The following is a 27,525-nucleotide window of genomic DNA, read 5'->3' as shown; positions in this document are numbered from 1 at the left end:
ACATCCTGGCAACAACATCGGATATCGGTCCAGAAAAGTGCAGTGCTGGGAACAGCACAGATACTGCGTAGAACCCTCAAGCTTCCTGGCCTCTAGTAGAGGACCCGAGCTAAAAAAAATGGGGGACAGACACCACCCAAGGGGGGTGAGACGAGGATTTTATTTGTTGTTATTTGCTCAGTGGCCGACATTTCACTTTGATGTAAATTACCAGTGTCTGAAACATCATGACAAAAAGTTAGTGGACACCCGGGCAGACAACTCTGAAAAGTTGCCTGCCCGGCCAGAAAGTTGCCTGCCCCATTTTTCACAACTTGAAACACAATAAGATGACTAATCGCAAAAAAAAGAAAAAAAAATGTTACGATGTATAAAGGTTTTTTTTTTTTAAATTAAGGAAATGCTCCCTTGCGTAATTTATGGTAAATATACCTTGCTTAAGATTTTGCTCCACCGGGCAGACGCTATTTCAAACATTGAAATTACATATTTACTTGGTCGACTTACTAAATGTGAACACTTTATATATAAAACATGAAATTATAAATATGATTCCCGATTGTCAAACACACAGGTAACATCTGACTTACTACTGTTCCCACCAACTTGTCGTAAGTCAAAATGGTCGTAAGTGAATATTCATTCAACATTTTGAATAGAGACTCGTTGCTACAGTACATGACTTGCAAACAACCTAATTCGGACACCACGTGGGCGGGTAGGCGTCGGCCTGGCTGGCCGGTGTTCTACCGGTTGCTGTCTCCCGGTTTTACCCCGCGCTCTGCGCCAACGACGGATCGACCCCGCGGCCGTCGGCGGCCCCGACACGCCCGACCCGCCACCCTGCCCCAAAGCGGAACGAACAGTCTCAAAGAGGCGACGGCAGCCAGGATCTCACTCTCGGACAGCAAACGACCGCCTGATGGCGCCGGAAGGGTAGTGCACACCGACGACGGCCGTTTTGGGCCGTCGTCGGTGTACGCTACCCTTCTGGCGTTCACGTCACGGCGATATGGCGTGCCAGAGCGCGGACGCCCGACCTGCCTCGACTCTAGTCCTGCCGGTGTTGGGGGACCCATCCCCCCCGTTCTCGTCGCAGCAGCCCCTTGCGCCGATGCCTGACCCGCCTCGGCCTTTCGTCCTTGCCGCGCTGTGGCCGGGGTCGGTGTGCAGTCCCCTTCCGGTGCCATCACACGGTCGTTTGCTGGAATTGGGGGCAATGGGGCTTATTGAAAAGTACCTTTTGTGTTTTTTTTTTTTTTTTTTTTTTTTCTAAGACTAACCAATTGTTGGGCGACTGTTCTTAGGTGAGTTGGTGTTCGCATTGGCCCAGCTATTCAGACCTGTTGTAGGCCAAGCCCAGGATCAGATCAGCAGTCCCCAGCTCAGTGATGTATGTACTGAAGGCAGTTGCTACCCAGCAACAGGAGATCTTCTTATTGGTCGGGCCCACCAGCTTTCATCAACATCCACCTGTGGACTAACCCATCCGGAACCGTTCTGCATTGTCTCCCATCTACAGGTAATACAATTGTTCGATCAGGGGTCACCAATTCTGGTGCCTGGAGCACTAGGTAGCCTCCAGGCACCATATGAGTAGCTAAGAAAGTAGGATGGAACAAAGCTGTTTTTGAAATAAAAATGATTTTACAATGAGACCTTGGCTTACGAACTTAATTGGTTCCCAGACAGAGTGTGTAAGGCGAAAAGTGTGTATCCCCCCAAAAAAATTCCCATAGGAAACCATTAAAATGAGAATAATCCGTTCCCAGGTCTCCATAAAATATAATTTTCAACTAAATAAGCCTTAAAAGACAACCGACGTATCCGGACAAGTTGTGTCCATAATTTGTAAAATGGCTTAAAATGACTTATACTGGGCGTATTTTAACAAGATTCCACCGCATATAGCTATATTTTACGTTTTAAGACTCGCTCTGAATATTCAGGAAGTCTTGTTTTTGCGTTGCCGACGAGTCCGTACGTGACGTCATGAAAGGACCGCCCCCTGACCGAAAAAAGACACATTGTAGCGGTCCTTCATCAACGTCAATGGATTTTGCTGTACATGTTTGGTCTGAGAACCGTGTTCCACCCAAAAGCCGACAGAAGAGGGCGTCCAAGCTCCATATAAGGAATTTATCAGCCTGTGGAAGCGGAGGTGGCCACTGGAGGTCGCCATTTTGTGCCTCTTTTTTTTTGGGGTGAGACATCTCCCCTCAATGTTGCCTCAAAATGGCACATATAATTCTTTAATCGATTGCAAACATGTTTGCAAACATGTATTCTTTCCTCTTCAGAACTAAGCATATTCTCCGAATCTGAAGCCATTGTTTGGATTCTCCAGCAATGCAAGACGTCTTGGTGTGACGTCACGAACTGGGGGCGGGACTTTCTCAAAATGCCCAATTCGCAGCTTAATTTGATGCAGATTTTGGACTCTTTAAGTCATTTTTATTGGTGTTTTGCATTTAAATAAAAATATCATACTGCGTGTTTTGGGTATTTTAGATACTATAAAACGTTTTTCTGATGTCAGTTAAAAAACAAAAAAGTGACGTCGGTTGCCCAACATACCTTATTCTATGTATAATAAATTTGCTATTGTATTGTAATGAAAGAAATACACTGCACTGTATAATAAAGTCACATTATTTACATTTGTGATGGTCGTTGATGGCTCTTAATTGACACCTGTTGCTTTCTGACGTGTAAGGTTTTACGAAACTGAGGCATCACGTTATCAATCATCATGTTGATGATTCTCATAGCCAGTATTTTCTGGATGGAACTGTTCAATAAAAGCCTGCAGATCATTCCACTTAGCAAATCAAATCCTGTGTGTTGAGGACCTCATTATGGTCAGCAAAGCTCCTCGATGTCATCTGCATCCACTTTGCGTCCCATGTTCTGTCCAATGGAAACAATGTCGTCCAAAACAAGAGTCATGAGGATCAAGTCCTTCAAAGTCCCTCTCAAGGATGCATATGTGCCACAAATTCTTCCATCCTGCTTTCAAGGATCGAAGGGTAACATCATGCCAATCCTTTTCTATCACTGAACACAATGATACACATTGAAATGGACTTAGCATATCCGCTAAGCTGCTAAATCAGACAAACGCACACCTCGTTCGTGTTTCTCAATGATCTTCTTGTCCTCGACTGTAATTTTGTTTTGTGTCTTCTTCGGCTGAACGCGAGCCTCTGGAGTCTTTTTCGGTCCCAAAAAAGCAAAAGTACAGTAAAGTCTCGTTATATCGATATCGGATATATCGATAGTCCCGGTTATATCGATACTATTTCTATGCACGCACAGAGAAAATTACATGCAAACAGGGTCGGATATATCGATAGTCCCGGTTATATCGATATTTTTTCGGACTCCCTTGAATATCGATATAACGAGACTTTACTGTATCTGTAAAAAAAACTCCTTGGAGGCGTTCGACGTGTGTGTCAATAAAATATTGTGTTTCCCATGAACTGATAAGTTTGCATCCGGGCTAATGACCTCTTCGTGTGAAAATGAGTTTGAAGTACTTAATTACCCCTGTGATAAAAGACTTCCCCAGGTCGTAAATGACTCCTGTAAAGCTGAACGTTTACATTGCAGTGTCCGTTGACCCCAGGTTGCCCGTGCTACACTTGTGTATTGACTAAGCAGTATTGACTAAGCATACAACAGCATGAAACTTTTAAATATGATAACTTCTCTATCAATAATCCACACCTGTCTATAAACTGTGTGTGTCCAAATTGAAACATGATATGTTTAAAAAGAAAGATGGCACACAGATTTTTTTTTTCACGGTATACCTTTACTTTTGTTTCAAAACAGTGCATGTTACCCGGCAGCAACACAGCAAGCATTACGGTAGCATCATAGCCCGAACACGGCTGGTTAAAAAAAATATGCCTGTAATGTCCTTGAGACAGGCACTAACAACAGCAACACTTGAGCACTCACTAAAAGATCTGAGTACAAAAACATAACAGGTCACTGAGACTGTCACGGTTTGCAAGGTGGTGATGGCGGTTGTGGATCCCAAAAAGCAGGCAGGAGGGAGCAGGAGGTTGTGTTTGACAACATGTATTAAAATACAGTCAGCAGGAAAAATCTAGCACAAAATCTAACACATCAAAATCATCTGAACAGAAAAAATACAAAGTATCAAAAGAAAACCAACAGTAAAAGTCTGCCAAGGGGAAACAAACACAAGCACAGCATACAATGCCTGCACAATGCATACAATGACCCGACGCAGAATGGTCGTGCCGGGAGTCCTTTTGACTGCCACTGATCGGGACGACCACACCTGTGCAGGTGCAGGCGGGGCCGACAGATCAAACAGATCATGACAGCGACATAGAAATACGGTAGCACTCACGATGAGGACTGCTTACAAAAACATAGCCAGACGCTGAGAGGCCGTCTTCATCTTGCGTTGCATTGGAATAGCGTCAGAAATTCATCACCACATACGCTCCCTTTCTCTCTTTGGTTGTTGCCGTAAGTGTCACTTTCATCCAGAGGTAAAGTCACTCCCGAGCTTGTGCTGTCCTCTCCGTCACACAGCAGACCCGGTTTTGGAAACCCGTTGGCGATGCTTGATTTTTTTTCACACTGCTCCACGCTATCAGGTTCCGCTGGCAGAAAAAAAAATACCTAAACATATAGATCTTATTCAACAATGCAATGCTTTTAGGAGCAATGACGGGGGGGTGTCACGATTTGCAAGGTGGTGGTGGTGGTGGACGCCAAAAATTCAGGCAGGAGTGAGGAGCAGGTTGTATTTGACAAATTGTATGAAATAAAGTAAACAGGAACAAAAGAACAAAGTCATCGGAACAGAAAGGTCCAAAGTAGCAAACAAAACCGGGAGTAAAATATAACAAGATGAAACAAACCTGATAGGGTGAAACAAACAATGACCCGAAACTGAGTGGTCGTGCCGGGAGTCCTTTTGATTGCCACTGATTAAAACGACCAAAACCTGTGCAGTTGCTTCATCCGATCAGGGAAATTCCCTCAAGAAATTTAGCTCGACCCCATGTCAAAAAAGGCGGGTATGCCAATCTCTGCTGTTGAAGCAACAACAGAGATTGGCGATCGGAAACCAACTGGTACTCAGTTATGAAGAGAATAATCATTGTGAATAGTAAAAAAGAGCTGAAATAGCAGGACCGTCGCTGCAAATACTGGCACGTTGTCCGCCATCTTGAACTTTCATCCAGACAACATCTTAACTCTCCAAAGCTGTATCAAAGTAGGCTTCTAAGATGTGTTTTTTAGTCGTGTCCCTTCTACTGATGGAATGGAATGTTTGTCAGAAAATAAACTCCCTGTTATGTGTTACTTTGTGTGTGGCTGTGGGGGGGGTGTCTGCAGCACATCCTGTGTTGACCATAACCCCAACACTCACACACTCACACAAACAGAGACACACACACACACACACGGACACACACACACACACACACCATACAGAGGTGCTGGTATAATTGGAGACAGATGTTTGTTCAGCTGCTCGGAGACATTGTTTGCAAAATCCCCTCACAAAAACGTATCCATTGCTCCCTGACCATGCTCGGGTATATACAACAAGCATCTACATTTATTTGCTGGTATTAATCAGTAAATAAAAGATAAACGAGTTCAAGTAAGGAAATTGCCTCAAATGAATTACATTCGTAGATTGTAAACCAACCATTTAATTGGGCTACTATTCCAGTGCAGTGGCTCTCAAGATGAGTTCACTGAATCCTCTACTATAAAATTACAGTGATACATTGGCTTACGAACTTAATTGGTTCCCAGACAGTGTGTAGGGTGAAAAGTGTGTATCCCAAAAAATGATTTCCCATAGGAAACCATTAAAATGAGAATAATCCGTTCCCAGGTCCCCATAAAACATAACTTTCTACTTTCTAATTTTCTAAGCCTTAAAACTACACAGAATATACCGTATTTTATGTATAATAAAGGTGTTATGGTATGATAATTAAAGAAATAAATTGTACTGTATAATAACGTTGTTTTTTTTACCTTTGTGATGGTCGTTGATGGCTTGATGGAATGGAGTGGCCTTCTTTCACCATCATCATTGTTTTTGTGTTTTCTTTTGTCACTTTGTGTTGTTGTGCGTCGTTTGGAACGGATACAGATTGTTTTTCAGCATTTTTGACCACGACATTCATCAAGGAGGAGACTGTGCTGAGCGGTTGCGCCTTTTCGGCAGCATGAATATGCCAGTACTGTTTTTGAAAGGGAGGAATGTCGATGCCATTCGACTGTCATCGCTGGACACCAAAGGGGCCGTTGTGTTTTTTTGCGCCTGTAATGGGCAGCATCTTCACAGCCCCGCTTTGTTCAGTGGAAGGTCGGTGCTGTTGGACAGTCTGCGGCTGGATGGATACATGGCTTGAGGAGCCCGCGATAAGAAGGAAGGAGTGTCAGCGCAGAGCGCCGATGCGTATATGGAAATGTCGCGGGATGGAATTGAAGCTGATTTATGTGGGACAGGAGATGCGAGACAATATCATTTCATCAATGGATGCTACAGCTGCGTGTTTGCTTTCAACATTTAGCTTGTAGTCGACGTGCACATTCCACCATGATGTCCCTGATCCACTGGTGAAGAGACGCTTTGATCCTCTACTCTTTCATCTGAAACTGCTTTATGTAACAAAGAGGGTACAGAAAGTGCTTAAGAATGAATGTCTCTCTGTGTCTTTGTGTTATCATGTTATTTGTTATTTCGTGTTTTTTTTATGTTCTTTTGACTTCAAGACGGCGCCGCGAGAGTGGCTGCCTTTCCAGCAGCTCCTGTGTTTTGCTTTTCTACTTTCATTTCTTTCATCACTTTGCTGCTGTGAAATGTAAATTTCTCCACTGTGAGACTAATAAAGGCAAGTCCAATCCAATCCAATCCAATCCTTGTAGGTGCTTTCTCTGCAATAATTTTACCTAGTTCCTCATCAATTGTGTTCTGTGTAGCTGGGTTGATAGCTTTTTGTGTCAAGTGTACAGATAGCTTGTGCTGGTTATTTGTGGAGCCTGATTGATGGGATATTTTAACCTTGCAGTCACTCTACTGACACTGAAAATAGTCCAAATTGCACTGTTTTCTATCCATTTTCTCACTCTCTCTCTGTTGTCTGCCTGTCTCTTTAATGTTTAACCCCCCCGCCCCTCACTGCTGCATTCTTAACCAATCACGTGGCTTTAACCGAAGACTGGGGGTGGGGAATCGAGGACAAAAAAATGTTGGCTGCCATTTTCTGTAACCTCCCCCAGTTCCATCATTCCATCTCCCTCTCTTATGACCGTGGTGCCTTCATCGCTCGTGAACAGCGTTAGTCTGGATTCATCAGCCCAAAGTCCCCTTGCTTAGGTGGCCAGTTGCTAATTTCATTTGCAATGTGAGGCTTTCTTTGACCTCTCTGATGGTTTCTTAAAGGACCACCGACGTCTCCGGTCAAGTTGTGTCCATAATTTGTAAACTCGCTTCAAATCACTTCTACTTAGCGTATTTTACAAAGATTCCACCGCATGTAGCTATATTTTACCTTTTAAGACTCGCGCTGAATATTCCGGAAGTATTGTTTTTAGTTGGTGACGAGTCCTCACCCTACGTCACTGAAGGAACGCCCCTGACTGAGAAACGACATACCTTGCATCACCTCAATGCATTTTGCGGGACTTTGTTTGGTCTGAAAACTTCGTGTTGATCCATGTTGATGGCGAAATTAGAAGGAAAATACATAAATAACGCAATGGTGAATCGTTGTGTGTTGCATCAAGACTTCTACAGTGTATTTGACATTCGCTGACAAAACTTGCCAGGAGACAATTTCCACGGAGCTTTGTCGCCATCTTCTGCCTTTTTTTGGGTACTGTGAGTACTAAAGAGTTTGTCAGTACATTTCTCTCCACATGCATCAAAATGACCGGAATAAATTATTTAATTGATTGCAAACATGTACACTTTCCTCTTCAGAACTATTTGAATCATATTCATAACTGGATGAGTAACAAGAATGCATCTTTTCCGAATCTGAAGCCATTGTTTTGATTCTCGAGGAAGGCAAGACGTCTTTGTATGACACCACGAACAAGGGGGCGGGACCTTCTGAAACTGGCCACTTCCGGTTTGAAATTGAAGAACTTTTTAGACACTTTAAGTCATTTTTATTAGTGTTTTGCATTTGACTAAAAATATCATACTGCGTGTTTTGGGCATTTTAGATGCTATAAACGTTTTTCTGATGTCAGTTAGGAAAAAAAGTGATGTTGGTTGTCCTTTAAGGCTGCACAGCCATTTGGTCAAGTTGCCTTCAGCATGTATGATAAATACATCTACTTTTGATTTGTTTTTATTTTTGTTGTTGTAGATTTCCTCCCCAATCGTTGAACTTTGGTCATGTACTGTGTCTTCACTGCACTCTTGCAGAAAAAAACTTCAGGAAAATAGGAATCTGAGGAATTCCAAACTTCATGAAGCCCCTCTCGCCCCTCCACCATTGTTTTCTTTTATTTCAGGAGGAAAAAAAATGTTTCATGTGTGACTCAGTGACGCCCTACAGTGAACCAGCCAATCAGACGGGAAGCCATCGTGTTGAGAATGTTGTGACCACATTTGCTCCAAACAGACTGAAGACATGGTGGCAATCTGAGAACGGTATGAAAATAAAATTAATACATGAAAGGTCAAAGGTCTACATTAGTCACAAATATGTTTTCATGTTGAAATAAACTGCAACATTCAGGTGCAGTTAATTGCAAATGAAGTGCATACATCCGGAGAACATCATTAATTTCAGTCGCCTGATATCAAGCATAATCTTTCTCCAGTAATCTATGAAGTTTGAATGCTCACCAACCTTGGATTAATGTACATTTTCCCTACTAGTCGCACTTCTTAATGGCATGTTCGGGACTCTCACAGCAACTCAAATTGAATCTTTTCCGCATGGTAATGGCAAGATTATATAACATCCATCCATCTGTTTCTGATCCATGTTTCCATACAAGAGTCACGGGGGATCCAGCATCCTTTCACAACTGTCTTTAGGCAGTTAGCAGAGGACACTCTAAACCGGTTATCAGCCAATCATAGGGCACACGGAGACAAGCAAACATCCGTGCTCACATTCACACCGACTGTAGGTACAATTTTGAGTGTTCAATTAGCCTGACACGCATGTTTTTTGGAAAGTGGGAGGAAACCGGAGTACTTAGACAAAACCCACATGCGGAGGCAGAGAAATTGCATGTTCTCTGCGTACACAGCAAGGACAGAGCCAGAATTGAACCTATGACTTCTGTACTCTGAGGCTCTAACCAGTCATCAACGCAGCCACAGAAATTATATTATACATGAAAAGTCAAAGTTAGCTTTATTGTCAAATATGCTAATATGGATGACATACAGCACCTATGAAATTACTGTCCTCTCGGACCCAGCGTGCAAGGCACTTAGAATGTGGCTATAAAAGACAGACAATTGACAACAGACAATACATGTATTTTGTGAATGTAAATTGAGGTAGTGTCGTATGTAAAGTGACGTAGTGTAGTAATGCAAAAACAAAAAATGGTTGAAGTGAGGTCTTGTAGAAACAAAGAAAAAAATAGAGTGAAGGATGATAGTACAGCATGCAGCGTGTACTCAGAGTTCGGTGAGTGTGGCAGTGGGAAGGGGCAGGGGGAGAAGGGCTGGGGGAGTGTTGAGTCTCCTGACTGCCTGGTGGCAGAAACTGTCCTTGAACCTTCTGGTCTTGGCCCGGGTAGGAGACTCCCAGTCTCCTACCCGATGGCAGCAGGCTCAAGAGGCTGTGGGAGGGTTGGATGGGGGGGGGGGTTGCTTGAAGTGACTGCATCATACAATCAGGATATCGATCTAACAATGAAAACAATATTGATTTCTGTCTACAGGATTGGAAAATGTCACAATCCAGCTGAACCTGGAAGCAGAGTTTCACTTCACTCACCTCATCATGACTTTCAAAGTGAGTTATTACAAACTAGATTCAGAGATTTTCAATAAAAGTAGGAGACACACAATGGTGACATGATTGAGACATATATTCAAGATAAGGTATGAATTTACTCAAAGGTAGATATTGAAGAAAATGGATACATTTATTTAGCCATATGAAACATTGCTCAAGATTGCAATTAGATAGATAACAGAACAAAGAGGTATCGTTGGTTGGAGACATATGTTTCAGGTGCCAGGAGATCTAAGGGGAGCCGGCTGGCAGACACGAAGGAAGTGTGAAATGACAACATAACCAAATGGTTGACAATGCAGGTGAAAGGAAGTGACCAAACACTAACTCGGCAGGACGCAACTTTTGATCTACCTACCACCAACGCCTGGAAGTCGGGGAAATACCTTGGCACCAGACACGTGAACCAGATCCCAGAAGGACCAAATGGGAACTTGATTTCTTAGTTTGGGCCAAATTTGAATATGCTCAGTCTAAGTCTTCGTCTTTCGTCTCTCTTACTGATTTGGGGCACACGCATATTTTCTGTGTCAGGGAGCTGAGACCCAGAATTTTGGATGAGATCCAATGGTTAGGAATAAATTATCTGTGAGTAATTTGCCGGCTTTTTGGTCATCCCTCTCACAACGAACGTGGCAATTGTTAGGTTAAAACGTTGCGCAATGAGGTAAATATTTAATCCCGTTCAAAATTGTTAAAAGATGACTAACTGTTTACGCTAATATTAGCTCATAATATTCTAACCTAACAATATTTGGAGTCGAGGACGGTTACTGATTGTGTTTGTATCCCGTGCCGTACACAAATTGAACAGCCACATTGCCTCGCTGTTTTCTTCACGATCTGATCCTGTACATGCAATAGGATCTCCTTATTGCCAGAGGCAGGATCACCATCGGGACTTTTGAGAACATAGTTTAATTTCCTCAAATGGCCAGAGGGATTGTCCAGGGCATCTTGAGTGATTAAGCTGTGAAAAAAAGTGAGATTTGTATGTACTCATTTTATGTGAATATTGACCATCAATCTTATTTGCATTTTACTTCAGTCATAATTAGGCACACTTCAATTATTCGCCATGCTGTTCAAGAAGTTTGTTCTGATTGCTTTAATATGTTTTGGTTGTCGCTTTTTCAACGAGTCGGCGTTATTAGAATTATTCTTTTAGTTGTTGTTGGCTTTTGATAACATGCCTATTTGTCGTTGTCATCCCCGAAGACATTTCGACCCGCTGCAATGGTGATTGAGCGCTCAGCAGACTTTGGGGAAACGTGGAATGTATATCGCTACTTTGCCTATGACTGTGAAACGTCCTTCCCTGATGTTTCTGTGGGTCCCATGAAGAAGGTAGATGACGTCATCTGTGACTCACGCTACTCTGACATTGAACCATCAACTGAAGGAGAAGTAATGTCAATTAACCTTATTTTGGTTGTCCCTTTCAACAACCATTATACATTTAGATCAGGTCAATAATCTGCTGAATCTTCTTAATAATCTTCTGAATCTCTCCAGGTCATTTTCAGAGTCTTGGACCCCGCTTTTCGGATCCATGACCCATATAGCTCTCGAATCCAGAGTATGCACAAACTGACTTATTAATGATTTAGCTATTTGATTTGTACTTGTTTAAATTATGATTGATATATTTTTCTGTTTAAAAGATATGCTTAGGATCACCAATCTGAGGGTGAAGTTCACCAAACTTCACACTCTCGGCGACAACCTGCTTGACTCACGTATGGAGATTAAAGAGAAGTATTACTATGCAGTCTACGACATGGTGGTTCGAGGAAACTGCTTCTGCTATGGACATGCGTCAGAGTGCGCCCCAGTCCAGGAAACTGTCTCTGTTCATGAAGGCCAAGTAAGTTCTCAGCACGGGGAATGTTTTGATATTTTCCCCTCGAAACTGGGGCTGTTTAGGCCTAAAGACTTTGTGCAGTTTGATGTCACTGGCTCCAATTTCATATTGAAGTTATCGCCCATATAATAAATTAAAGAAATAACCACATGTGTACCTGCCATCAGATGACTGACAAATGACGGGAAACTTAAAAAACAGATGAAGCGCTGAGGGAACTAGATTTTCATCCATAACACTAAATAGCTTGAGTACGCAATAGGTCTCTGATTCATATTTTACTGACGACTGTCTTCGGGCAGTAGGCAGGATACACGCTGAACTGGTTGGCAGCCGATTTGAACAACCATCTGCATCCACCTCTGGACAATTTCGAGGATATGTCTCAAACTCGAGTCCTGAAGGGCTGCCGTGCTGAATGTTTTCCATATTTCCCTGTTGTAACACAAATGATTCAAATGATCAGATCATCAGTTAGCTCTGCGGATTCTGGCATTGAACCTGTTTATTGAATTAGGTATGTTGCAACAGGGAGACTTGAAAAACCTGCAGGACAGCGGGTCTCCGGGACACCGGGAATTTGACATGTGTGGTTTCGAGTGTTCAATCAGCCTGCCTAGAATATTTTTGGAATGTAGAAAGAAACCGGAGTACCCGGAGAAAACCACTGCGGAGGGAGAACAGTCTAGTAGGAAGAAATTTCTTGAAGTTGATTCAGCCTGGAAAATTCTGTCTGAGCACAAAGCTTAGAAGCTACAGTGGTCATCTTTAAAAACCAATCTCAAAACTCACTTGTACTCTTTGGCATTCGACTTAGCATGATTCCGACTTGATCTTGGTTTCACTCCATGGTGCTTTCTACTTTATTTACAAACTGTCTTTCATGTCAAAATTGCTTGAAAAAGTGGTGCACATGCAGTCATGACCACATACATCTTGGAAGTCTTACAGTCGAGTTTTAAAACAATGCATAGCACAAAGTCAGCCCTGTTACAGGTTTCCATTGATACAGTGCATCACAGTAATCTACTGTCTCGTTTGCAGCACTTGGTGGGCATTACTCGGGGTGCTATTGACTGATTTAGGTCCTACATTTCTGACAGAACCTTTTGTGTTCGCATTGGCTGCTCTTAGTTACATACTGCCCCTCTGTCATGTGGTGTTCCGCAGGGCTCAATTTTGAGACAAATGTTGTTCTCACGATACCTGCTCCCACTGGGTTCCATCCTAAGGAAACATGGCATTTCCTTCCACTGATATGCAGATGACTGTCAGATGTATGTCCCAGTGAGCAAAAGAGACGTGGTCCCAGTGGCCCATGTGCATCTCATCCTGTTGACTCGGTCCCCCTGGCTCCTTTATCAGTGGCTTTAAATTTCACGGACAAATTGGTGCTTTTGTTAAATCCAGCTTCTTTCATCTTAGGCAACTCGCTAAAATAAAACCTCTTCTTTTTCATGAGCACTTTGAAGAAATTATTCATGCCATTGCCAAGTCTCGGCTTGATTACTGTAATGCGCTTTACTTTGGAGTCAGTCAATCCTCCATGAAGCATCTCCAGCTGGTCCAGAATACTGCTGCTCGCCTCTTGACTGGTATCGTAAGAGGGAGCACATAACTCCTACTCTGGCATCCCTTAACTGGCTCCCCAGACAGTTTAGAGTTCTTTTCAAGATATTATTTGTCTTCAAATCTTTCAATGGCCTTGCTCCTCCTTACCTCTTTGAGCTCATCCAACTCTACACACCTTCCAGACTCTTAGATCAGGTCTGCTGACCAGCCATTATTAAATGTGCCAAAAACTAATCAGAGGCTCAAGGGGCATTGGCGTTTTCCGTTGCTTGTCCCACTCACTGGAATGACCGGCCACTGAACATTCGGCAATTCCGCCCGCTGCCCATCTTTAAAAAACGTCTCAAAAGTCACTTGTACTGTTTGGCATTCGACTCAGCATGATTCCAACTTGATCTTGGCTTTATTCCATGGTGCTTTCTACTACCTTTGTGACTGCTTTATTTTTCCTGTATATGTATATTACCCGTCCATGTTAAGCGCTTTGTTGCAGCTTCAGCTGTTGTTAAAGCACTATATAAATCAATATGTATTATGTTATATCATTGCATTGTATTGTATTGTACCTCTACTTACGAACATCTCTTCAGAAGATATGTTAAATTTATGAAACGGGACAATATTGCAACTTGTTTTGAAGGAAATTTCAAGAGACGAAAGGAAAAGAAATACAGTATGTCACAACTCAGTTTCCTAAATGCAACATACATAGTGCTCTGCCAGTTTCTATTTCCAAGCATCATCCTGACATCCCATTGGCTAAGAGAGACTTGTACCATATGTGTCCATGTGTAGACAAAGGGATATGTGTCTATGCAGTGTCTGCGTCATTCACCTCTCGGCGAATGAGGCATTACGATAGCTTTACAAAAATGTGAATCACCCAGAAAAGGTGTCCACCAGTCCGCATCGTGCTCACTGTGCGGATGTTGCCCTTGGAGATTTTGTTAAACGTCAACAAAAGCAAGTGCTCTCGAAACAGTTGAACTAAAGAGGACAGAATTGGTTAAGATGCAATTAAAAGTTAAATGACCATCTTTTTTATTTGTTGTTTACATGTTGCACATCACTCATTTATTGTGCAATAATCTAATTGTAACATGTATGTGTTACATATTATGATCTTTTTTATGCTTTTGGAAATGTCTCAATTTCTGGAGGACGATTTCAAGAATTTACATGCAATTTGGATCGTTCGTACAACAACCTACTTACCGGTGGAAGTGGGGGCAATCAGGCCAGTCGTTAGTTAGAACAATAGGAACAATCAGTGGAGTGGCAGGGAGTAGTCCTCTGCTCCCCCCAACCTGAGAGCAGGGACCTATCATAGCAGAGTCCGGCACAGCCATGTCTGGACAGTAGGGATATATATATATATAGGGCCGAAACTACCAGTAAGACTTTAGTTTGCTGACGAAGTTTCTTGGATAAGAAGCGAAATGTCCGACACCTTTAAAGAAGTACAGATGATGGCTGAAGAAACCTTTTCATCGAAGAATTTACATGGATTACAAAATATTGTAGCAATGAAATTTCTTCCCAAACAAATTCATTTCATAAGTTGAGGTGCCACTTTACGTGAGTGTTTGTAAAATCTTTAGCCAGAAACCAAATGATGTTACTACCTATTGAGCATTCAATTTAGCAGTTTAATCAAATTAGATTTTCCTTCTGTTGAACTGTGGTGTTTTGTTGTTGTTTTTTGACAAAGTCCCTGACAGACTGAGAGACAGGAGGCTTTTTGGAATCCAATGACGGACTGACTGACAGAATGTTACAGTTCAATTCGGCTTGAATACAATCACAGACAGTTCGCTGCCAGGCCCCTGATGGATAACGTACTGGCAAAATTGCCCACCTCTGCAAATAACACCACACATATATATGCTATTATTGGACCGTAAACTGTTGTACAAACAAGCCTACCATTTTCTTGCTGACTGCCCATGTGACTGTGTCTTTGTCTGATTGGACAGATTCATTCCTTTTTATGTGGCTGAAAAAAAATCACCTAATTAAAATTTACATTTTACTGTCGTCAGCATCTGAAACTCATGACAAAAAGTGAGTGGACACCCGGGCAGACAACTCTGAAAAATTGTCTGCCCTGTCATAAAGTAGCCTGCTTCATTTTTCACAACTTGAAACACAATAAGACGACTAATCGCAAAAAAAAAAAAAAAAAACATTGTTGCGAAGTGACAAAGTTTCTTCAGCCGTCATCTGTACTTCTTATACAAGATGCTTCTTCATCGAACTAAAGTCTTACTGGTAGTATCGGCCCTATATATATATATATATATATATATATATATATATATATATATATATACAGTGAGACCTCAATTTACAAACACCTTATCTTACAAACTTTTCGTCTTAAGAACCTCTAATTTATGAAAATTAAACCTTATAATAAGCACTATTTTCATAATACACACCCACCACGGCTGGCGGAGTGATCTTCAGCGGAAGCACACGACCGAACAGCGCTCCAGCCGGCGCTACTTTGCACACCCCCTCTCATTGAATGCACACGTCGATCGCCTACTTGGAGCTTTTTGCTGATAATTTTACTATGATGGGACCGAAAAAAACCCACAATGCACTGTATTTCTTTCATTACAATACAATAGCACATTTATTATACGTAGAATAAGGTATGTTGTGTGTAGTTTTAAGGCTTATTTAGTTAAAAACTATATTTTATGAAAACCCGGGAACGGATTATTCCCATTTTAATGGTTTCCTATGGGATTATTTTTTTTCGCCTTACACACTCTGTCTGGGAACCAATTAAGTTCGTAAGTTGAGGTCTCACTGTATATATATATATATATATATATATATATATATATATATATATATATATATATATATATATATATATATATATATATATATATATCCCTACATCTTGGATAAGAAGCGAAATGTCCGACACCTTCAAAGAAGTACAGATGACGCCTGAAGAAAACTTTTCATCGATGGACCCCTCCTGTACGACTGAGAGCTTACACCGACGTATTGTTGCGAAGTATGAAGGATTATTTTTTTTTAATTAAGGAAGTAACTACAACAAATGCTCCCTTGCTTAATGTATGGTAAATATCAGTTAGGGTTAGGGTATCAGTTGTCGTTTGTCGTCATGGTGCACGATGCAATGTTTGTGTTGCATTGTCTGCTCAAAGCCACGTGGGCTCCTCTTTCTAAGCGCTTTTTAAAATGTCAAGTACACTTTACAGTCACGGTATAGTCCGAAGCACGAAACAGGCTTCTGATTGACTGCTTTGCAGAGTATGCAAATTGCCAAACGAACGGTCGTTTGGCAAGTAAAGTGTACTTGAAAGTTTTGAAAGGCGCTTAGAAAGAGGAGTCCACAGGGCTTGTAGCGGTTTGCTTGTAGCTTTTGTTTTATTGAATAAAACAAATGTTTGATTTGAAAAAAAATGTGTTTTTTTTTTTTTTTTTTTTTTTTTTTTTTTTTTGAAGAAGAAGTTGTCGCCCAACCAGGTTGAGATGTTTTTTGAAAGTTGTACACTCGACGTAAAAGTTGTATGCCTCGAGCCTCTGGGCAGATGTTATTTCAAACACTGCTGTCATATAAAGCACTATTCAAATTTGAAAATGAAACAAACTGTTAATTTATTACTTATGTTGAGATGAATTATGTGCCAAAGAGCAGTCCCAATATTACCATATTGTTGTTTTATGAAGAATGAAAAGCGAAAGTAATAAAGCCACATTGTTGTTGTAATCTTACATTCTCTGGTCTATGCTTAAAGGACTGCACATCAATGTATTTAGTTAGCAACTCTAATTGAAGCCACCTTCATTCATATTATTTTACATTTTCATTGCCTTTATTTTACTGTAAACATAACCTGTGAGACCAAAACATTTACAATATCAGAATCAGAAAGTCCTTAATAGTCCCACAATGAGCCGAGATATTCTTGCTTCGGCGTTCGAACATCAATCGGTGTTCGAACGCCAATACGACGCGAGTGCGTACGTGAGGGTGGGGAGCTGAGCGGCACATGGGTGTATCGCTCTCTCTGTGACCAACTGTTGTCGCTAGCGGACGTGCTGCGTTTTGCTCTAGCGTTTAATATAGGTGTACGAAGACTCTTAGCCCCTAATCATGCCTCCAAAGAAAGTAAGTGCTGCTTAAAGTGACAAAAGAAAAGCATTTAAGAAAGAAATAATCACAAAATATGAAGGAGGTGTGCGAATGTCTGATCTGGCGAGGGAATACAGCATGGCGAAATCTACGATCAGTACGATATTAAAGAATGAGGAGGCTGTGAAATCTAGTGATGTGGCTGTGGGAGTGAGAGCAAGTGTCATTGGATAGATATTTGAAGAGAAAAGAACATCCTGTAGCCGAGTCATCCGTAGCCGTCACGTTCCGAGCGAGAGTGACAGCAGCTGACTCGTCGGAACGTAGTGGAATGTTTGGTATCCCAAAGCAGGCGGCAGAGACGTACTACCCAAGCAGGATGGTTATTCACAAATCAAAGAAAACACAGCGAGTAAGAAGGCAGGGGGTGATCCGACCCGCTTACTACGCCAAAAAGCAAATGGCACACGAGGGTGCAAAATGACGCAATCCCGGAAGATGACATAAATTTACGGGACGCAGGGAAAATACCTCGGACCGGAAACACTCGCGCATCGAAGGAAGAGTCCAGGTACGGTGGCGAGGTGAGTCAATCATCCGGCATTGGTGAGGTGATCGCGAACCGTATAAATGCCCCGTGTCCGTGATTAGAGAATTGACAGCAGGTAGAGAACGGCCGGGAGAGGCAGCCCCCCCCCCCCCCCCCCCGGCTGTCAACTCGCAAGTGACAGGAGCAAAGAGATTGTTTCAGTGTTCGAAAAAATCGCTTTTCGAACAGGGTCCTGGAACGACTTGTGGTCGAGAACCGAGGTACCACTGTAATTGCTTTATTCACGCTGTCGCCGGCTAGCTGCTTTTCGTTAATCCAAATTAACTATTGCCCGAGATCGTTGCTTTGATAGCACAGAAACACCTTTAGCAACACACGCACCTTTAAGGGCTGCTTTGTTGCGGATGATGGTACCAATGGTGGACTTAGCATATTGGTACTGGGCTGTTAAATCAGACAGGCTGAACACGAGGCTATGGTGGGGTCTTTTTCAGTCCCATAACAGCAAAAGTATCCATTATAAATCCGTGAAGAGGATCGACGTGTGCACTCAGAGAAAGGGTGTGTTGAATGGTAGGTTCGGTCGTGTGGTTTGGTGTTCTTCCGCCGAAGATTACTCCGCCAGCCATGGTGGGGCGGCACTCCATGTGTATCCTGAAAAGTTGTGCGTATGCCAAGGTTTATTTTTCACAAATTTAACGTTCGTAAACCGAAAAATCCATAAGGCAAGGTGTAACTGCCGGGTATCTTGTCATTGGTTGCCGCAAGCAATGACAAGATACCCGCAGTTACACAAGGTGTTCGTAAACCGAGGCCCCACTGTATGTATTAGAAGGAAGTTTCCCATGCACCTAAAACTGAAAGCATAGAAAATAAAGAGAAACCTAAAAACAGAAATGGCTCTATATGTAATAATAAGACATTGCTTGCTCATACTGTTTTGCGTTCATGTTTTTCAGGTTCATGGTCACTGCATGTGTAATCATAATACCAAAGGACTCAACTGTGAACAGTGTCAAGATTTCTATCATGACCTACCTTGGAGACCTGCTGAGGGGCGCAACACCAACGCCTGCAAGAGTGAGTCTGTTCTGGTTCACAGGACAATCTTGTCATTTTAAAAAGCCCATTCACTCTTCAGAGGGAGTATCACTCCCTGCAATGACCTTGTATCAAGATAGAAATGATGACACGTGTCCACTGTGCTGGATAACCAAGCTCAATTCACCACTTTGTGTTTGTTTTGTCTTCAAAATAAATAATTTTCTGGTTCTATGGTTGTGACATTGGCAGGTTAAAATATCATACCTCCGTACCTCTCAAGTTTTTGGCGTGTCATTTTTGTAGACGCCGGTAATGTACGTACCAACACACAGCAGCAGCGGCATGGCTGAAGTGCTGGCTTGAAGGTTGGGGTCTTGGTCCTCAACCTTGCAGCACTTTTGTTAAATTAAACTCATACCATCCGAGCAAAAAGGCCATAAAAAGTTGCATAGAAAAAAAATACATTGTCAACATGTTCTTTTTGTCCCTCCTCTGATGATAGAGAAGGAGCAGCAGTCAATGTGAGGCAATGTGACAAAAACACATCCATCCACCCATCCATTTTCCATACCGCTTATTCCTCATTAGGGTCGCGGGGGGTGCTGGAGTCAATCCCAGCTGTCTTCGGGTACGAAGCGGGGGACACCCTGAATTGGTTGCCAGCCAATCGCAGGGCACACAAAGACAAACTATAGTCACACTCACACCACACTCACACCTAGGGACAAGGAGTCTTCAATCTGCCTGCCATGCATGTTGTTGGAATGTGGGAGGAAACCAGAGGACCCGGAGAAAGCCCACGTGGGCCCGGGGAGAACATGCAAACTCCACACAGGGAGGCCGGACCGGGACGCGAACCAGCGACCTCTGCACTGTGAAGCCGGTGTACTAACCACTTGACCACCGAGCCGCCCCGTGACAAAAACAGTTAAATGATTTAAATTGTATTTACTAATGCTATGACTGTTTGTTGTTAAAAATAGAAAAATATGGGGGTTAATTTGTCTTATTCTTCATAGAGATTTTATGGTTTTGCTATCCACCATGTCCATGGAATGAATGAATGTTGTATCTCAATGCATGAATGTTCGACGTGTGTTTTGACTGGGGCTTTGTTTGATGTCTTCAGAGTGCAACTGCAACCAGCACTCGGATTTATGTCACTTTGACATGGACGTCTATACGGCCTCTGGAAATGCAAGTGGCGGTGTGTGCGATGACTGTCAACACAGTACAAGCGGGTACAATTGTGAGCAGTGTAAACCATTTTACTTTCAACACCCTGAGAAAGATGTTCGAGATCCAAACATCTGCCAACGTGAGTATGTCGCTTAACAGTCCGCTTTACAGTCTCAAATGGATCGTCGTTTCCAAGTGATTTTGGAATAAAATTCAACAAATGCAATTCTAAAGTCTTCTCAACAATTTGTATCTGTGATTTTTCTGCACTGATGTAGAAGGTATAATAAAACACCACAAATACATATGATCAATGTTATGCTTTTGAACAAATGAAAAATACATAAGAAAATGCAGTAAATATCAAAAGACACAAAAAGATAACATACTACAGGGCACACATTTTAGGATGACTTCTGCACAATACATTGGAATGCTAACCATATGAATTCATATTAACAATGAATGATCTTTACACTGCTGCCTTTCCAGCAGCTCCTGTATTTTGTTTTTCTACTTTCATTCCTTTCATCACTTTGCTGCTGTGAAATGTAAATTTCTCCACCGTGAGACTAATAAAGGCAAATCCAATCCAATCCAATAGACATATCCCTTTTAGCCCTCTCAAGAGATTTTATCTACCTTATTCTCTCCATTGCGTCTCACAGAAAAACAATATTAATCCAGGTATTTAAGCAAAATGAGTTTTTCCTTTTTATCATTGTAGCATGCAGTTGTGACCCATTGGGTTCGCTAAATGGAGGAATCTGTGATGGGAGGACAGACATTAGACTTGGAATGATTTCTGGCCAATGCCGCTGCAAAGTCAACGTGGAAGGAGAACGCTGCGATCGCTGCAAACAGGCATACTACGGGCTGACGGATTCCTCTGAAGGCTGCAAAGGTTTGACATGAAACTCTGGATCAGAACCTTGTACAGACTCCAATTTAGAGTTTGCACTTGCCCTTTTTAAAAACGGAAACATTTTTCAAAACGTTTAAAAACATGGCTGTCACCACTACCTCTTACGTGAATCATTAATTTCCATTCGAAACAGGACTCTGGTTGTTTGCATTGATGTTAATGAGGTTAATTATTTAATGTGGTTTCACTTGCATGATGAATCACCAACGATACCACCACCGTATAACTACAAACACGTATAAAAATATAGCTATTATTGACACATAAACATTTGGACTTTACATCAGTGAAATTAAACATATGCAATAAAATCGTACAAACCACTTTACCCGCTGTTTGTCCGAAATGGAAGTTTTTGATCTTCGTCCTTTTATCTTTTCCTTGCTAAACAGTACAGCGATAAAGTATGTCCATTCTCGCCGTCTTCTCAATAAAATGAAACTTAAAGTAGCGCAGAAAGTAAATCTGTACCGGAAGTGACAACAACCCAACGTAATGTATGTCAAGAAAATAAAGCACAGCCATCTGCTGGTCAACTATGGGATAGCAGTCATAAACAAATGTATCAGCTGCATTTACACTACGTGTTGCCATACGGATGAAATACCGTCCCAGTCTTTACAGCGAGGACACGGGACATTGACATTACATTTGCAGACAATTATTAATAAAGTTTTAAACTTTAAAAATTGACATTGGATAATTTCTCACAGCACACCTGACGAATGTGCCGCGGCACAGTGGTAGAAAATCACTGTTGTAAATATTCACGTATATACTCATAAATGCAATTCAGTCCATTCAAGTTGTTATTGTTGAGTACAGGTTGCGAATGGAAAAAAGCAGAGTCAATATTTTTTGTTGTTGGCCTGTCTGTATGGAGTTTGCAAGTTGGAGTGTGACTGTCTGAGAATGACTGTCAAACAATCCAGGCTATCCATCAACCTCAGGAAAAAAAGCTGTTGGAAATCAATGACTATAGTACAGATGTGCTCTGTCAACAGATTTAGATGATCAATTTAGCGCCGACCTATTGTTGAAATTGTGCAAACACATGATGTATCGCGGGAACAGAGCATGCCTTCTTGCGCTGTGTGCTGATATACTCTTCTTCCATGCCACCGCTGTATGTAGGGGGCAGACATAAACACAGACCCATCTGCAATTGAAATGTAAAGATTGCATTTAAAAGCATTTTAAAACCATGCTTTTTTTCTTAGCCTGCACTTGCAGCCTTCTGGGAACAGTTCCTGGTGGAAATCCTTGCGACAGTGAGACAGGAAACTGCTTCTGTAAACGATTAGTCACTGGCAACGACTGTGACCTCTGCGTGGTGAGTTAATCATGTCCAAATGCCAACACTACGCAAGCTACTCACGACACTAGAAGTTGATTACTCAGTTATGTCTAGTTGAGTGTGAAGAGATGAAGCTCCAATACATCTCATATCGGCAAAAACAGGGGGAATGTCATGAAAAGCTAACATCTGTTGTGTCTGTGTGTGTGTTTTAAGTCAGAACACTGGGGTCTCAGCAATGATCTGGATGGCTGCAGACCATGTGACTGTGACTTGGGTGGAGCAATCAATAACCAGTGAGTTTATGCACTGTATCTAACAACCTTGCAACAGTAGTATGCACTATGAACAAGTCATCAGCTCAATCATCATCACATGTTATTGAAAATGAATGTAACATTTTAGTTGATTGTCTCATTCAATTACACTGGTCAAACAATGTTTACATCTTTAACTGTTCTGTTCTTATAGCATAGCAATGAGATAGAATAGCAATGCATGAAACTAAAAGCGCTTGCTAAATCAAGGTATAGTAGAGCACAGAGATTACTCAAACGAAATATCCAAAAGTGCAATAACATGAAAACAAAGAGAAATACTAGAACAACATACATACTATGAATGGTATCGAGAGTGTGGTGCTTTGTGTAAGCGGGTTCGCTAAATGATACCACTTCTGGATAGAGTTGAGGGTCTTTATTAGGACGGCTGTGTTGGTTGGAGGGAGAAGGCAATTGACATGCGTGGCACTCGTAGGCTCTCATCAGACTGACTTGCAACAGTGCGCATGCTCCTTTGGTCTATAGCAGGGGTCTCAAACTCGCGGCCCGCGGGCCATCTGCGGCCCCCGAAAGAATATTTTGCGGCCCACCTTGATATGAATGAAACTTGTGTGTGGAGCTGAACAAGTAGGCAAGACAAGCCATGTGTAGGACAGTTCATGTTCAATATTGTCTTTATGTGAAGAAAGTTAAAGGTTAAAGAACTGTGAATACAGACATTTGAAACTTTATTAAAATAATTAGTTTTCCTGTGGGTTTTTTTCAGTCGTCTGTATCTGCCTTATGATCATTATAATTATTTTATTTATTTGTGACTGGTTAATTTATTTTTTATTCATTTTTCCATTTATTCATTTAATTAGTTTTTTTTGTGTGTTAAAAATAAAGATTTTGAGAACATTGGAATGTTTTATCTGTGATTTTCTTTTGGAAATCGTGATGCGGCCCAGCCTCACCCAGACTCTGCCTCCAGCGGCCCTCGGGTCAATTGAGTTTGAGACCCCTAGTCTATAGCCAGGCATCACTAGTCAAACATGCAAATACGATTTGCTAATATCATTACAGAGAGGTCTAGAAAATTACATTTGAAGCTCAAAAGAAAGCAAGGTCATTACTTTGACAAGCAAGAGAAGAAACCAGTGAAAATGACAAAAGCAGTAACAATACTAGGGAGCACGTAATAGAGGCTGCCATCTTGGCGCCATCTTGTTTTGCACCAGCCATAATGTTTGGACTGGAAACAGTGACAGCCTTTTCCATTGCTGGTCTTTGGGTGTGACCTGGTTGGATAGGATCGGGAATGAGTACATTAGAGGGACAAGTCATATTAGAGGCTTTGGAGAGAAAGTCAGAGCGGCCAGACTGAGATGGTTTGAACATGTCCAGATGAGAGAGAGTGACTATATCGGCAGAAGGATGGTGAGCCTTGATCTGCCAGGCAAGAGACTGAAAGGAAGACCTAAGAGAAGGTTTATGGATGTTGTCAAAGAGGACATGAAGGTCGCTGGTGTGAGAGAAGAGAATGCCCAAAACAAGGTTAGATGGAGGACACTGATTCGCTGTGGCGACCCCTGAAGGCAAAAGCCGAAAGGAAAGGAAAATAAGATGATCCTATTTAATGCAGACACGCACATCTTGTTCAAAATAATTCTAGGCTTTTTTTACACTTCTAATGAATGTATGAATATTGTGATGTCATGAGAGGCTAGCTCTCATCGGGACAGGACAAGAAGTGCAATGTACGACAGGTTTGGATACAAACAAAAGGTTTTAATCAAGGGTTCCAGGGGGAATTCACAAGCAACAAAAGTTTGAATAGTGTCTCTTCCAATACCTATCAAAATAAAGTCTCTTCTGATACTTAAATCCAAATAAAGTCTCTTCTGAGGTAAAACTGAAGACGGAGTTCTTTTCCAACAGTCTCTAGGCCTCACCCCTCTTGACGTCCTCCTCATGTAGCCTAGCCACCTTAGCTAGGTTCAAATCCAGTGTCCAGTCGTGTGGTCCCAACTGGCAATGAGTTCCACGCAGCAATCAACTTCTTCACAGAGCACAGCAATCGAGCTTGTCTTTCCCCAAGCTCCACACTCAGAGGCTCTCTGCCTTAAGAGCCTTGCTTGCCAATCAAGCCCTGATCAGCTGCAGGTGTGTGATTTTAATTGCTGCCTTCCACCAGATGGGGCTAAGACTCTCTCTGGGTGGAGCCATCTTAGGGGGATGTATTTGCCCTCCAGGACACAGCCTCTCGTGACATCACAATATTTGTAATTGTAATTTGCTCTTCAGATCAAGTCCTTGACGGGTAAAATTGACAGTCTTGCCCTGTAGAGAGACATTTTTCCCCATTTCAATGCATTGATATACACTATGTTCAGTTTTCAGTAGCTTGGGGTGTGATGAATTCACCAACTGTGATTGTCCGCGCTGTCTGAGGAAATGAAAAGCAATTCACATATTGATAACGTACTGTATTTTTCTCAGATGCGATCAGCTGACTGGTCAATGCCTCTGCAGAGATCACATGTTCGGGCGTCGCTGTGATCAAGTTGAGTCAGGATTTTACTTCGTTGCTCTGGACCACTACACCTATGAGGCAGAGGATTCCAAGTTAGGGCCTGTGAGTCATCGTTTAACATTTATTTCCCCAATTTCGTCATTGACCAGCGACGTAGATTTACGGAAGACATTGTCGAATTTGCCAAGAGTTATAATGCGCTAAATTGAAAAACGATACATAGCACTGAGTCAGCCCTGTGACAGGCTTCTAATGACATCACCCTGGCAAATGACACTGGAGAATATGTGTGTCTGGTTTTATTGGATTTGCAATACAATATAATACATATTGATTTATATTGTTTGAAGCTGTAACAAAATTCCTTAACATGGACAACTATCATATACAGGAAATAAAGCAGTCACAAAGATAGTATAAAGCACCAGGGAGTAAAACTAAGATCAAGTCTGAATCATCGATCAACGTAATGGGCATGTCGGGTGTAGACAGAAAGGGAAGTGTGGAGTAGGGGATATATTGAAAGAGGAGGTTATTAGGAATGTCTTAGAAGTAAAAAGAGTATCAGATAGAATGATGAGTGATAGAAGGGTTTCAGCTCGGATGAAAGGAAAGGTTTATAAAACGGTGGTGAGACCAGCCATGATGTTTGGACTGGAGACAGTGCCACTGAAGAAAAGACAGGAAGCAGAGCAGGAGGTAGCAGAGATGAAGATGTTGAAGTTTTCTTTGGGAGTGACCAGGTTGAATAGGATCAGGAATGAGTATATTAGAGGGACAACTCTGGAGGCTCTGGAGAGAAAGTCAGAGAGGCCAGACTGAGATAGTTTGGACATGTCGAGAGGAGAGAGAGTGACTATATCGGGAGAAGGATGCTGAGCCTTGAACTGCCAGGCATAGAGGGGCCGAGAGGAAGACCAAAGAGGAGGTTTATGGATGTGGTCAAAGAGGACATGAAGGTAGCTCGTGTGAGAGAAGAGGATGCACAAAACCGGCTTAGATGGACGACACTGATTCGCTGTGGCGATCCATGAAGGGAAAAGCTGAAAGGAAAAGAAGAAGAAGATAGAATGATGAGTCTGAAGCTAGAAATGTAAGATGTGGTGTTCAATGTTGTTATTGAGTATGTCCCACAAGTAGGATGTGAGTTGGAGGAGACGATGCATTTTACTTGGGTCAGACAGAACATCCATAAAGATGAGAAAGTTTTAATTGATGGAGACTTCAGTGGACATGTTGGCGTAGGAAACAAAGATGATGAAGAGGTGATAGGCAGGTTTGGACTCCAGATGAGGACTGTAGAAGAACAGATGGTGGTTGATTTTGCTAAAAGGATATGAAAGGCGACCGACCTGTGGCTGATGAGACAAGGGTATTGTGTGCATACTCCACCCACGGCAGGTGGACGGCCCAAGATGAGGGACGGTGGAGAACAACACAACGGAGAGCTTCTTCCGGGTCCTGGTTCTTGCGTTCAGTCTGTCCATTCGACTGAGGGTGGTACCCCAAAAATGGTCTCGCTATGGTTCTGTAACCCTGCAGAACCGCTTCTCGACTGGAAACAAATCTGGGGCCCCGGTCAGACACGTTGTCCACCGGGAAGACGAACAACATTGTTCACGAGTAGGTTAGCCGTCTCGAGGGTAGACGGCAATTTGGATAGAAGGATGAAATGAGACATCTTGGAAAAACGGTCCACCACCGTGAGGATCACTGTCTGTCCTCAGGAAGGAGGAAGGCCCCTGATAAAGTCCATGCATATGCGACCAAGTTTGGTGGGGAACCGTGGTGGTTGAAGCTAAGTGGGACAATAGGTGAGCGTAAATTTGAAACGAGTCAACATCAGCGCCAAGGAGCGACAGGAGTTCAACCTCCTAGCTGAGCGAACGAAAGCCACGTTATCGTGATAGGTGTACACCGTGAATCGCTCCTTTGTCCCACCGAGCAAGTATCACCACTACTGTAATGCCATGATGATGGCGAACAGCTCCCAATTCCCCATGTCGTAGTGAGTTTCTGTGGGGCAGAGGTGAGTGGAGAAAAAGATGCATAGGTGGTGTCTTTGGTCGTCTGGGGAGCACTGGGACAACACTGCCCCCACTCCTGTATCCAACGCATCCACCTCTCCAACAAAAGGACAGTCAGTGTTAGGATGGTGC

At 42.3% G+C, this 27,525-nt stretch overlaps 1 protein-coding gene across 1 annotated transcript in view; it reads left to right on the top strand.

The window, feature by feature from the left end:
- Positions 1 to 27,525, top strand: part of LOC148898526 (laminin subunit beta-1-like) — a 97,234-nt gene that overhangs the window by 4,528 nt on the left and 65,181 nt on the right. The window contains exons 2-13 of the mRNA XM_088995735.1: positions 1,308 to 1,522; positions 8,545 to 8,683; positions 9,940 to 10,013; positions 11,235 to 11,423; positions 11,532 to 11,595; positions 11,681 to 11,883; positions 19,085 to 19,205; positions 20,299 to 20,487; positions 21,076 to 21,252; positions 22,494 to 22,606; positions 22,787 to 22,866; positions 25,333 to 25,468. Coding sequence (XP_088851861.1) covers positions 1,308 to 1,522; positions 8,545 to 8,683; positions 9,940 to 10,013; positions 11,235 to 11,423; positions 11,532 to 11,595; positions 11,681 to 11,883; positions 19,085 to 19,205; positions 20,299 to 20,487; positions 21,076 to 21,252; positions 22,494 to 22,606; positions 22,787 to 22,866; positions 25,333 to 25,468 — 1,700 coding nt within the window. The remainder of the gene's footprint in view (positions 1 to 1,307; positions 1,523 to 8,544; positions 8,684 to 9,939; positions 10,014 to 11,234; positions 11,424 to 11,531; positions 11,596 to 11,680; positions 11,884 to 19,084; positions 19,206 to 20,298; positions 20,488 to 21,075; positions 21,253 to 22,493; positions 22,607 to 22,786; positions 22,867 to 25,332; positions 25,469 to 27,525) is intronic.

This window comes from Hippocampus bargibanti, linkage group LG05, assembly GCF_051943395.1.
Source record: "Hippocampus bargibanti isolate YZ-2025 linkage group LG05, ASM5194339v1, whole genome shotgun sequence".
In the NCBI taxonomy this organism is placed as follows: Eukaryota; Metazoa; Chordata; class Actinopteri; order Syngnathiformes; family Syngnathidae; genus Hippocampus; species Hippocampus bargibanti.
This window is presented reverse-complemented; position numbering and strand designations above follow the sequence as displayed.